The 12,978-nt window shown below is 40.0% G+C and overlaps 2 protein-coding genes across 11 annotated transcripts in view; one reads left to right on the top strand and one right to left on the bottom strand.

Annotated features, from left to right (window-relative positions):
* LOC126183424 (DNA fragmentation factor subunit beta) overlaps positions 1–12,978 on the bottom strand; it is a 437,040-nt gene that overhangs the window by 18,850 nt on the left and 405,212 nt on the right. For 3 of the 10 annotated variants that reach the window (XM_049925389.1, XM_049925390.1, XM_049925388.1), the window contains exons 5-6: positions 3,275–3,638; positions 2,661–3,195 (exon numbers count right to left, since the gene is read on the bottom strand). The exons of 2 other annotated variants lie outside the window; for them this stretch is intronic. In XM_049925389.1, coding sequence (XP_049781346.1) covers positions 2,991–3,195; positions 3,275–3,638 — 569 coding nt within the window. In that variant the 3' untranslated portion in view covers positions 2,661–2,990. Of the gene's footprint in view, positions 1–2,651; positions 3,196–3,274; positions 3,639–12,978 lie in introns of those variants that run through there. 5 more of the 10 variants (XM_049925381.1, XM_049925379.1, XM_049925395.1 and 2 more) reach the window with 5 other exon arrangements.
* LOC126183423 (uncharacterized) overlaps positions 1–12,978 on the top strand; it is a 281,164-nt gene that overhangs the window by 17,761 nt on the left and 250,425 nt on the right. The window lies entirely within an intron of this gene.

The following is a 12,978-nucleotide window of genomic DNA, read 5'->3' as shown; positions in this document are numbered from 1 at the left end:
TCAGGACGAAGTTCAACAAAGATCCACCAACTGATAACTCCATTCGGCGATGGTATGCGCAGTTTAAAGCTTCTGGATGCCTCTGTAAGGGGAAATCAACGGGTCGGCCTGCAGTGTGCGAAGAAACGGTTGAACGCGTGCGGGCAAGTTTCACGCGTAGCCCGCGGAAGTCAACGAATAAAGCAAGCAGGGAGCTAAACGTACCACAGCCGACGGTTTGGAAAATCTTATGGAAAAGGCTAAAGCAGAAGCCTTACCATTTACAATTGCTACAAGCCCTGACATCGGATGACAAAGTCAAATGCTTTGAATTTTCGGCGTGGTTGCAACAGCTCATGGAAGAGGATGCGTTCAGTGCGAAACTTGTTTTCAGTGATGAAGCAACATTTTTTCTTAATGGTGAAGTGAACAGACACAATGTGCGAATCTGGGCGGTAGAGAATCCTCACACATTCGTGCAGCAAATTCGCAATTCACCAAAAGTTAACGTGTTTTGTGCAATCTCACGGTTTAAATTTTACGGCCCCTTTTTCTTCTGCGAAAAAAAACCTTACAGGACACGTGTATCTGGACATGCTGGAAAATTGGCTCATGCCACAACTGGAGACCGACAGTGCCGACTTCATCTTTCAACAGCATGGTGCTCCACCGCACTTCCATCATGATGTTTGGCATATCTTAAACAGGAGATTGGAAAACCGATGGATCGGTCGTGGTGGAGATCATCATCAGCAATTCATGTCATGGCCTCCATGCTCTCCCGACTTAACCCCATGCGATTTCTTTCTGTGGGTTTATGTGAAAGATTCAGTGTTTAAACTTCCTCTACCAAGAAACATGCCAGAACTGCGAGCTCGCATCAACGATGCTTTCGAACTCATTGATGGGGATATGCTGCACCGAGTGTGGGAGGAACTTGATTATCGGCTTGATGTCTGCCGAATCACTAAAGGGGCACATATCGAACATTTGTGAATGCCTAAAAAAACTTTTTGAGATTTTGTATGTGTGTGCAAAGCATTGTGAAAATATCTCAAACAATAAAGTTATTGTAGAGCTGTGAAATCACTTCAATCATTTGTAATAACCCTGTAGATGCTAGTCAAACCTGTAGGTTGTGCTGTTGTATTTGACCACAAAGGGCATCTGAGCAATGTCCCCAAGACATTGTCATGCCCGTCATGGTCAGAGCAGTGTTCTGTTAGTTTCTAGTGCATTATCTTGGAGCTACGTGAATTCGAATGTGGGCAAATTGTTGATACTGGTATGGAGGTGCTACCATAACCAAAGTCGTGGAAGTATTTGGTGTTTCAAGAGACACAAACAATTTATATTGCATACACAGAAAGCAGTAAAACATCATCACTAAGTCACATGATGGATGCTTTTTCATCAAATCCGTTTGAGTATTATCTGAATGAAGTAATTAGCTCATTGATGCTGTTACTGATACTGAAGTTTTAACCAGGTGCTGTAGAAGTAGTGCCAAATACCAGTCAATTTCTAACCCGCAGTTTAGGTAGTGACCAATGTTGTTGGAAGTTTCTGAATGGATTCACATTAACTTTGTTTGAAAGTTGGCAAAGTCCATCTAGGTGACTATTGTTGGGACACAATCCAAACTTCACCAAACATTATCAATATGTCTTTGGGCACTATGGATGCCACCCTGTAAGCATAGCATAGATGCTTGCTATAAAAAGATCCCACACAGTCTTTTGCAGCAGACTATAACACAAATGTTATGAACAAGTTTTTCATTTTAATGCACCTACATGGTAATACACACAGAACAGCAGTGCTGTTTCATTCAATGAAAAGAAAGGAAATGAAAGTTTAATATTCCATTTATGACAAGATCATTAAACAGAGCACAACCCTGGATTGAACACAGACAGGAATGGAAGTTGGCATTGTCCTCTACAGAGGAAAAATCCCAGCTTGAAGAAATTTAAACAAACCACTGGAAACAAGAGTTTGGATGGCCAGACATACTTTTACCCAACACCTTTTGTATGTGAGTCTGGCACCTTAATCACTATGCCACCTCGCTTGATACAAGCCAATTGAGAGGCTGAGGAGATAATTTGTTTGTTTACATACTCATTCTGGAACATGCATAGAACCACCATAACAACTGGGGTGCCAAGCGTGTTCCTTTACAATTTCCATACACTCATAACATTGCAGCTGTAACCTTTCAAACTGGTAAACATTCCAGCCAAGCAGTGCTGACCTCATGAAACAATTCAGTAGACAGCATGCTTGGGCACTCAGTACAGTCACAAAAATACATAGATCCAGCATACTACCACTGCAGTCTCACAATGAGTGGAAATTTTTAACTATAAATGGAAGAAAAAATTTGCCACCAAATGTGACTTTACACTGCTCAAATGTCAACAAGATACAAGACACTATGTGCTACAGGCCCAGAATGTTGACATTCCCGATACTTCTAAACAGTGGATAGTCCACCCTGTTGCTCTCTCACTATAACACATATGAATTTCACAGGTTTAGCAGCCAATAATTGTCTAAATCTAGTTGTGATACCAGTTCATTTTTGTTGCCTGAAACCTGAATATACAACTAACTTATGCTAATATGCATTACAAAAAATGAAACAATCACACTGATTTGCAATTATTGTTGTATTGTCAATGGTTGACATACAGGACAAAGTTACACAAGGCAGCACATGAAAATTATTTTATATGGGCTGTCACCCTTTATAGTTTCATTATAAATAAGTTGGAATATTTCAGCCAATACACAATTACAATATCTGTAGAGTAAATCAGTAAAAAAATGAACTTCACTCATGGAATACATAAAAAAAGTAATGTGGGAAATTTCTTTAAAACTTTTAATTGAAAGATATACACAACATTCACATAAATTTCCATAAATTAGAAATAACTCTTAATTCTGAACCATCAGAGTCACTTCATAAACACAGTACTTGCTCTTTATGACCAGTTTGTGCTTTATTTATTTTTTATTACAATCCTAGATTCATCACATTCCATTTCATGTTTGCCTTTGTCATGACACAAGACGTGCACAAGTTTCAGATTGTCTAAAGTAAACAGCAGTGTAAAAAAATACTCTGAATTTATCATGTATCCTTCTCGGGCTGCTATCTTTGCTGCCTTTAACATTCCAGGCACAATCTCTCGGCTGCGTTCAATTCTGCAGAAATTAAACAACAATGTTATAACTCTATTGAATGAACAGTCCACACACCTCATCAAACAGCTAAAATGCCCACCTGTGATCAAGATTCCATGTTGAAAACATAATTCTTGCTTCTCTGCTCTCATAAGGGTTAATAACATGACTGTAGGAGCAACACGGTGAATAAAACAACCCTTGACATTGGAAGTCACCAAATGTTGTACAGAGACGAGTTGATTCAGCAGTTCTATCAAAGTAGACTCCAAAGTACTGTCTTTGCTTCAAGTAATTTGTAAGACTTGTACAAGCATCAATTAATTTTGACCGTGCTACTTTATTTCTTTTATAAATTTCAGATTTCTGAATTGCAGTCTGAGTTTTGTAAAAGTAACCTCTAATTCGATCCTGAGAACACTGAAATAAGAACTTCTCTTTTGTATCAGCATTTGTATCGATACCTGAAACATAAATTTGATGTATCAGATGTGCCTCTGCAATTTTTCTGCTTATCATTGTTATACCTCTTATCTCTCTATATGAAAGAAAGAAAGATCACAGGGAGAGAAATGAGCCTTCTGAGAGACCAAAAACCATCAGAAAAGAGAACGGAAAAGAAATATGGAAATAAAGACAGAAAGACAAAAGGAAAGGAAGATTAAGTCTGTTATACTCGTCTCAGGTTTTCAGTTGGATCTCCAAGTCAAGCTTTCAGAGTGCCAACTTGACTTGATGATCCGGCTGCAAACCTAACAAAGACATCAAAAGTCATTTAGCCAGGAAAGCTTATGAAGCCAAGATTAGGGTTTAATTTACCACAGATGATGTGATCATTTGAGAAAGAGCACAAACTTGTACAGAACAAGAATGAGGAAGAATATTGACCATAGTATTTCCAAAGGAACCATTCACACAATTCCCGTTACAGATTTAGAGGAACACAGATGTTCAATACCACTTTTAAATAGGAGTGTAACAACATTGTTGTAGATGTTTACAGTGATTCTTTTTCAAAAATGGCTTGCATATGTACAAAAAGTGAAGCCAAAAGCTACGAGAAGGGTGTAATTTCACTTTCAATGTCTTGCTAAACCCATTATAACTATACCTGATATCTGTGTGAATATCATGATCTGTTAAGATAATGGTAGTCATCTTCTTCTGTCTGTCTATGTCTGACCATTTGCTGAGCATTGTTTATTGGATATGGGTATCCTATCAAATCCACATTCTCAGGTGGATCTGGGAGTTACTAAGAGAACTTTTCAGCAATAGCACTGGAAACATCTAACTGGAATAGCAAAGTTGTACACTGAATGGAGATTGCAGGGAATTGCTTCAAATCCGATAAACAGTAAAGGTACACTTAATACTAAAACTGTAATGAAGAAACAATAATTATTCTCTACAAATGTTCCACAGAACTCTTAGGAAATTTACAAGTACTGGGTAGAAAACACTGCAGCATCTTCATCACAGCATATGCCTTGCTTCATGTAACAATAGACTGTTCCTCACTCTAATAAGAGGCGATAATAGCAGTTTTTCATTGAGAATGAATTTCAGAAAATGAGAAGGGTTGTCACAAGTATAAAAACAAATAAGTTTTGAAAAGTTAGAAAAGTAAATTTAACACGGCTCAGCACATATTAGAACTTACTTGTGAGCTGATTGAAAAAGGGAGTATTCTGTAATCGGAAATTTTTGCAGTTTACTGGACATCACAATTCTATGTAATATCTATAATCTGTTTCATAAAAAAGAAGTTAATATTTTGTGGTGATTTCATTGTATAGTTTCTAACAGATTCTGAGAAGATAATTAAACTAGAAACAATATTTGGTTCACACAATTTGGTTTCAATACTTCATGGTGTGCAGATCAAGGAACCACCATGACATAATCAGTCATAGCCAATAATGTTAAAAGCAATGAAATATATGCTTACTTGTTAGTGAATGGACTCTTAAATTGTGATGCTAAGCTAGTTAACATAAATAACTTACACTATGGAGACATCACTATGGCAAAAGACAGCATAATTAATAACTCCAAGGCAAAAGATTAAAAAAAAAAAGCTTAATAGAGGCAGCCAGAGATTAAATTTATAGAAAAATAAAGGCCAATGTCAATTATAACACATTCCTTGATATGTCTGTTATGATATTAAAATAGCTTTCCAGGTAAAATAATTTGAAAATACATTAAAAAGTCATGTAAAAAGTGAACATTAATTCCTAGTGTGATATGGGTCTCTTTCGAACATAAGACTGAAGTGTTACTGTAGGAAGGAGAAATAAACACCTGGTTTATGTGCATATTACAAAAATTGCTCAAATTTATTAAAACATCTAGAAGCAAGCACATTATATAAGAAGTAATTAATTTGGACAACAGAAATAACAGTATATTGTTAACTGTAGAAACAAATACCAGGACAACATGTTGCTCAATAAGGTGAATCTCTATTGATATAAACAGTAAGATTACAAACAATAATTCAGAGGCAGGAGGAATTTTTAACAATCAATTTTTACACATGAGAGACACAATATGGTCAAAACGTTTAGCAGAAAACTCATGAAGGATTTTCCAAATGAAATAAATTTCTCAAATATAAAATCTCATACGGACTTGTTGGTATTTACAACAGAGTACCATAATGTATAGTTGTTACTTAATTAGTAACATCCTCTATGAAACATGTAACGCATCTCAAATGATGGATTTTTCACCATATATTGTATATACACATGCCTCATCAAAAGTTGGGATATCATAGAGTTTATTACAATGACTTCTTATAGTAAACCCATTGAAGTTTGTACAAAGATAAACACAAATCCTTCTGAAAACAAGAATGATATAGGTTAATTACAAAAAATCATTACAAAACAAAGCAGGCTCTCACCTCAGTATACATTTTGAAAAGAAAAATAAAGGTGAAAATCTTTACCTCACGATGATTATCAGTCTTTAGTAATATGTCCTCCTTCCACACAGATGAGTTCTTCCACTCTGCAAGGCCTGATCTGGATGAGACCATCAAGTTTATCTTGGAGTATAAGGTCCTATTCCTCAATGGCAGCTTCAGTGAGGTCATGAAGATTGTTAAGTGGATTCGGACACTGTGCAGTGGCCACCTTCAACAGGTCCCACACATGCTCAATTGCATTCATGTCTGGCGACTGTGTTGGCCAATGCACTTGGTTGATGCTGCATCTTTGAAGATACCAAGACATTGCTAGAGTATGGTGCAGTCTTGCATTGTCATCAACTAGGACGAAGCTGTCACCGACTTCACATCTGCAGGGCCTTCTCTTGAAGGTGCTGGGGACCAGTAAAATTGTCGTAGGTGGAAATCAGAGGGGTCTGCCACCCCAGCATTACTGCCACCCAGAACATTACATTTAGACCAGCAAATGGATGGATTTTCTGAATGTATCTGCTTCCTGGTGCTGCCTAGTGCTTCTCCAAACCCTAACATGTCTAGTGTCCATTTGGAAACCATTCCTGGTCTTGTCGGCAAACATGAAATTACTCTATTCTGCATTGAAATGGTCCATTGTTGATGCAAGAGCCCAGGTCCTTCGACTGAATCGGTTCCTCTGGTTCAGTGCAAAACATCTCATTGGTCTTCTGGAAAGAAGACCACCCTGACGCCATCTTCTACACACTGTTTGGTCTGGCAGCTGATTTTGGATGCCTGTGAGCCTACAGTTGGAGGAAACGATCCTGCATTGGTGTTGTCATATGAGGACGACCACTGCAAACAATAGTGTTCACATTTCCAATCTCTCTGTACTTTTGCCCCAGCTTAGACACACCACTTTGAGTGAAATGTAACCAATTGGCAACATCTTGCTGTGTATGACCTGCTGAAAGTAAAGTCACTAACCTAACTATCAAAGTGTTATATGTCTCTACATGGCATGTTACTATGGTGGTAAAGACAAACTGAATGAAGCTGCTGTTGATACCAAACTGCTCATTGTGTGCCACTGTGGTAGTGGTATGTTAACATGACAGAGAAATGGCCACAAAGCATGCTGGCAATAAACACTGTCCAGTATGTGAGCTCTAACTGAATGCAGGTAACGCATGAAATGCCTAGGTCAATGAGACCTCTAGTATTGCAGACTACATCTTATGATAGTATTCCAAACTTTTTTTAGCACTGTATTTAAAAACTGTATCATAAAACAACCCCATACTAAAGCTTTCAGGAGAGACCTAAATTATTATTACCTTGTTTCACTGCAGACTTTTTACGAAGTTATGTCTTATTAACTGCACTAAATGTGGCAGTGGCTTAATTTGAACTGCTCACCATGTTACACAGCAGTCAATCACATTACAGAGTGTACAGTACTGCTCATAAAAGTAAATGACACTTGTAACTGTGAGTGCAATTGAGCAAGTTAGGTCTGACACTCATCATGTGCACAATTAAAAAAAAGCAAGCAAGAAAACCTGCTCCCTCTCATTCCTAGGATGTGAAATGATCTTGAAGCTGTGAGGTGGAATCAGTGGCAGAACAGCAGCAAGAAATATCTGAAATCTCTACACTTAAAACAGTCACTTCGTAGTTCAATGGTGTAGCTAGCATATTGACAAGCAACTGCACGATAGCAGGATTCAAACTGAATCTCACTTTCATAAATAATATTTTGTTTTACTGCATTAATTTGTTTAACCTATGGATAACATGAAATCAACAGAACAAACACTTCAGGGTTCTTAACAAGATTTTTCAGCCCTCCAAAGCACACTACATGCTGTTTCTTTACCACTTAACATCCTGTCCAAAGGCCTTCCACTTCAATGACTTTCTGCATCCCTGGATCCTGTGAGAAAGCAACTCTATTAGATGAGTAATAAATCTCTTGATTTCTGCCACCTCCTACAAGGCAACTATGGAAACATTCCAAAGGTCATCACAGATTATTGGCATGGTTCATTTCATCTCCGTCTATATGTTTCCAATGGGGACTGAGGTCTGGCACAGGAGGAAGCCAGCTGAGAAGTAAAATCTCATTCTCATCTGAAAACCACTCCTGTCCATAGAGCTGATGTATGTATTTGAGACAAATCATATTAGAAACAGACTAATCCCTCAGGATGTAGCAAGTGCACAGATGGGATCCCAACATTCCCCATATTATGAGTATAATCATCTGCATCAAAACTACCATCTTTTTTTTGCTGTCAGCAACAGTACAAAGACATGTACACTTCTTTTTTCTAATTTACAGAGTGAATCATAGTGTAAATCAGTACCCTGAGTGGATGCAATTCTTGGCATTTGAATTATCTCCACATGCCAAGAATTTTAATCAGTAATTCTGATATCTAACCAAGGAACAGAAATCTCTGTATCTCCAGTTATGTCAACAGCTGCTTCATAGGTTGAATTCAGCATCATCAGGGGTGATAGGATATAGCTGCACTATAATAACACACAGATAAAACAGTGAGAAAACGGTATGCGCTTCAGCCTACTTTGCACGACTACACTGGGTTGCACCACTTGTTGCGTGAAAAGAGTTTCATGTAAATGGTTTTGTACATCTCTGTACACATGGCAACACCAATGTGAACTCCATTTTGTGATGCTGTACTCATAGGTAAAATGAAAGTTCTGGCAGCTGTAAGAGTTGTGGAAGAATTCATGCTTGTTTGCATGAAACTGCTGTCTAAGACCAAAGATTAAAAAAAAAAGTTTGGATTCATGGCTGGATAGAGAAAAGACATCAGCTCTGTTGCTCAGTGACCTTGCTGAAAGGAATTGTACTTAAAGACCCTAGATGTTACTTTAATAATCTAGACTACAATTTGTGAATGGGAAGCACAACTGTGTTGTGTTAAATAAATGAATATTGAACAGATAATTCAGCTTTCCAGATTTCTGTAGCCTCTCCTCTTGTCAACTATTTTCCTTAAAAAAGAACTAGCCAACTTGAACCACAGCATTTTAGTCTTGTAGATGAGGGCTGTTCCACAACCAAATGTTTTGCTCCCTGTAATTTTTTTAAAAGTCATTTATATAGGTACTCCTAACTGAACAAACTTTGCTCTGCAGCTCAGATACTGCCAACCCATACATGGCCTCAAGTGCAGCAACATATCACTGCATGTTTCTGTCATCAACTCCACCCAACTCCCACCAACACCCACACATAGCACAGCCACCCAAAAGGTGAACAGTTTCCTCATAACCACTTCATATTTCAGTTTGTTTATACTTTATCAACAAACCTAACACCAAGACTTGTGTAACTACTGTCACCAATGCCGAAACAAGCCAGAAGTGTTTAGTTTCACCAACAAGTTGCACAAACATGAGCATGAGTTGTGGCTCGTAGCACAGTCGGTTGCAACTTAGTGTTGCTGTAAAAACTAGGCTTTACTTTGTTGCAAATGGACATATTTAGGGACTGCCAATGTAAGACAAAACAGTAACAAAGTTTTATGGTGGGGTATATATTCCAAATTTTTCTGAAACAATTCAGTAGAAATAACAAAAGCCACACCCATGTTGGCTATTGTTCCATAGTGACACCCAACCAACCTCATAAGGTGATAAAATTATTAGCATTTCACAAGAAGTCTTGAACATACACACAGCTATTTCCATTAGCAAAAGAAACCAATTGCAGACTCTGTTTCAGTTCGTTCAAAGTCCCTGTGTTCACCCAAAGGTGATTAGAGATGATGCAGTACAGCATACAGCATGAAGGAAAGTTGTTTACAAAGATATAAATGTCCAAACACACAGAAAAGTATCAGACTGTTAGGATGTGTAAAGGACAGGCTTGTGTGTCTTACGCATCCTGACTTCTTGATTGTGATACCAGCACATTTATGTTGTCCAGATGTAATGAAATGATAACATGGTATTGATGGTTGGGAATCCACACCTGGAGAAAATTCGGCCGAAAAGTTGCAAGTCTTTTCAATTTATGCCACATAGGGCAACCTGCGTGCTGATGATATTGATGTAATGATGAGGACAACACAAGAGCTAGTCCCCGAGTGAAGAAAATCTCTGACTTGGCTAAGCATCAAACCCAGGCCCACTGCATGGCAATCAGACACTCTGACTATTCAGCTAAGGAGGCAGACTATGCTGCTCAATAAACCAAAGACTGTCCCCCACCTAAATCACCTTTAAAAAGTGGTCCCTGTCAGCCTGGAACACAGCGTCGCTGCTCCACCACACTTAGAAGGCAACTAATCAATTCCACTCCCATTTTACTGTATTCACTTTGTATGAAATTGATGAAATTCTTCACTAAAGATTAGTTTCGCACCTGCCTCCAGATGTACAAAATCTGCAGATATGGAAGCTTTCAAGACTCATTCCAAAATTTTAAAAGAAAAAAATGCATTCTTATTAATTAACTACTTACTCAAGGCAGAATACATGCCTGATTATAGTATGGCTAGGAGGGTAAATATGGAGTTTGATCAGTTGTGTAGGGTGGCCACTCTGTCAGACATTGGATTGGTTCCTGACAAGGCTATTGATGGGGGGATTTCACAAGGTATGGCCTACACCTCAATAGAAAAGGGAAGGGTAAACTGGCAGGGTTGTTAGCAAAATCCATAAGGGGGGACACTAGTGCTCACGGATGTACCTCTTTTTTAGACCAATATCAGTGTCCAATGAGAATTTCAGGTAGGCAGGTGCTAAAGAGGTCCAAAACTCACAAATTCTCACAACATGAAAGTAAATAATAACGTTACCATATTTAACCAAAATATTAGTGGATTAAAGAAAAAAGTAGATTCTTACAAAAGTAAAGTAAAAAATAATGTTACCATATATCACCAAAATATTCCGGGATTGAAGAATAAAGTAGATTAGCTCCTGGTTTGTTTAGATGACATTGAATCTGATAATGTAATATATATACTAGCCTGTCTGAGCATCACATTGTGTCTGATATGGAAAAGGTAAATATCAGTGGTTATAAACTAGCTGCACATATGAGTAGAGAGAATAAGGTGAGAGGAGGAGTTGCCATATACACTCCTGGAAATGGAAAAAAGAACACATTGACACCGGTGTGTCAGACCCACCATACTTGCTCCGGACACTGCGAGAGGGCTGTACAAACAATGATCACACGCACGGCACAGCGGACACACCAGGAACCGCAGTGTTGGCCGTCGAATGGCGCTAGCTGCGCAGCATTTGTGCACCGCCGCCGTCAGTGTCAGCCAGTTTGCCGTGGCATACGGAGCTCCATCGCAGTCTTTAACACTGGTAGCATGCCGCGACAGCGTGGACATGAACCGTATGTGCAGTTGACAGACTTTGAGCGAGGGCGTATAGTGGGCATGCTGGAGGCCGGGTGGACGTACCGCTGAATTGCTCAACACGTGGGGCGTGAGGTCTCCACAGTACATCGATGTTGTCGCCAGTGGTCGGCGGAAGGTGCACGTGCCCATCGACCTGGGACCGGACCGCAGCGACGCACGGATGCACGCCAAGACCGTAGGATCCTACGCAGTGCCGTAGGGGACCGCACCGCCACTTCCCAGCAAATTAGGGACACTGTTGCTCCTGGGCTATCGGCGAGGACCATTCGCAACCGTCTCCATGAAGCTGGGCTACGGTCCCGCACACCGTTAGGCCGTCTTCCGCTCACGCCCCAACATTGTGCAGCCCGCCTCCAGTGGTGTCGCGACAGGCGTGAATGGAGGGACGAATGGAGACGTGTCGTCTTCAGCGATGAGAGTCGCTTCTGCCTTGGTGCCAATGATGGTCGTATGCGTGTTTGGCGCCGTGCAGGTGAGCACCACAATCAGGACTGCATATGACCGAGGCACACAGGGCCAACACCCGGCATCATGGTGTGGGGAGCGATCACCTACACTGGCCATACACCACTGGTGATCGTCGAGGGGACACTGAATAGTGCACGGTACAGCCAAACCGTCATCGAACCCATCGTTCTACCATTCCTAGACCGGCAAGGGAACTTGCTGTTCCAACAGGACAATGCACGTCCGCATGTATCCCGTGCCACCCAACGTGCTCTAGAAGGTGTAAGTCAACTACCCTGGCCAGCAAGATCTCCGGATCTGTCCCCCATTGAGCATGTTTGGGACTGGATGAAGCGTCATCTCACGCAGTCTGCACGTCCAGCACGAACGCTGGTCCAACTGAGGCACCAGGTGGAAATGGCATGGCAAGCCGTTCCACAGGACTACATCCAGCATCTCTACGATCATCTCCATGGGAGAATAGCAGCCTGCATTGCTGCGAAAGGTGGATATACACTGTACTAGTGCCGACATTGTGCATGCTCTGTTGCCTGTGTCTATGTGCCTGTGGTTCTGTCAGTGTGATTCAATTTCCAGGAGTGTATGTCAAAAGTTATCATTGTGTAGAAAGCTTAGATACAAAAATGTTTTGTCTAGAGCAACATATAGAAGCATGTGCTGGTCAACTTGCACTGAAGGAGGGCTCTTTTATAATTGTAACAGTATATAGGTCCCCTTCAGGAAACTTTCATTTATTCCTGGAAAACTTGGATGCCTTGTTGTGCTATCTGTCAGATAGGGGACTTCAATGCTGGTTCACTGAAAGAGTGTAATAGGAAGAATGACATGGAAGTCTTGCTTGGTTTTTTCAATTGGACATCTGTCATTAATTTTCCTATTCAGGTAGTAAAGGACAGCAGCACATTTATAGATAACACTTTTATAGACCAAGATAGGTTTAAAAACATAAATTCTTGTCGTGTTGAGAAAGGGCTTTCTGATCATGATGCTCAGCTAGTTACAGTA

This window comes from Schistocerca cancellata, chromosome 4 (assembly GCF_023864275.1).
Source record: "Schistocerca cancellata isolate TAMUIC-IGC-003103 chromosome 4, iqSchCanc2.1, whole genome shotgun sequence".
Classification (NCBI taxonomy): Eukaryota; Metazoa; Arthropoda; class Insecta; order Orthoptera; family Acrididae; genus Schistocerca; species Schistocerca cancellata.
The sequence above is the reverse complement of the archived record's forward strand: the minus strand, read 5'-3'. Positions and strand labels throughout refer to the sequence as shown.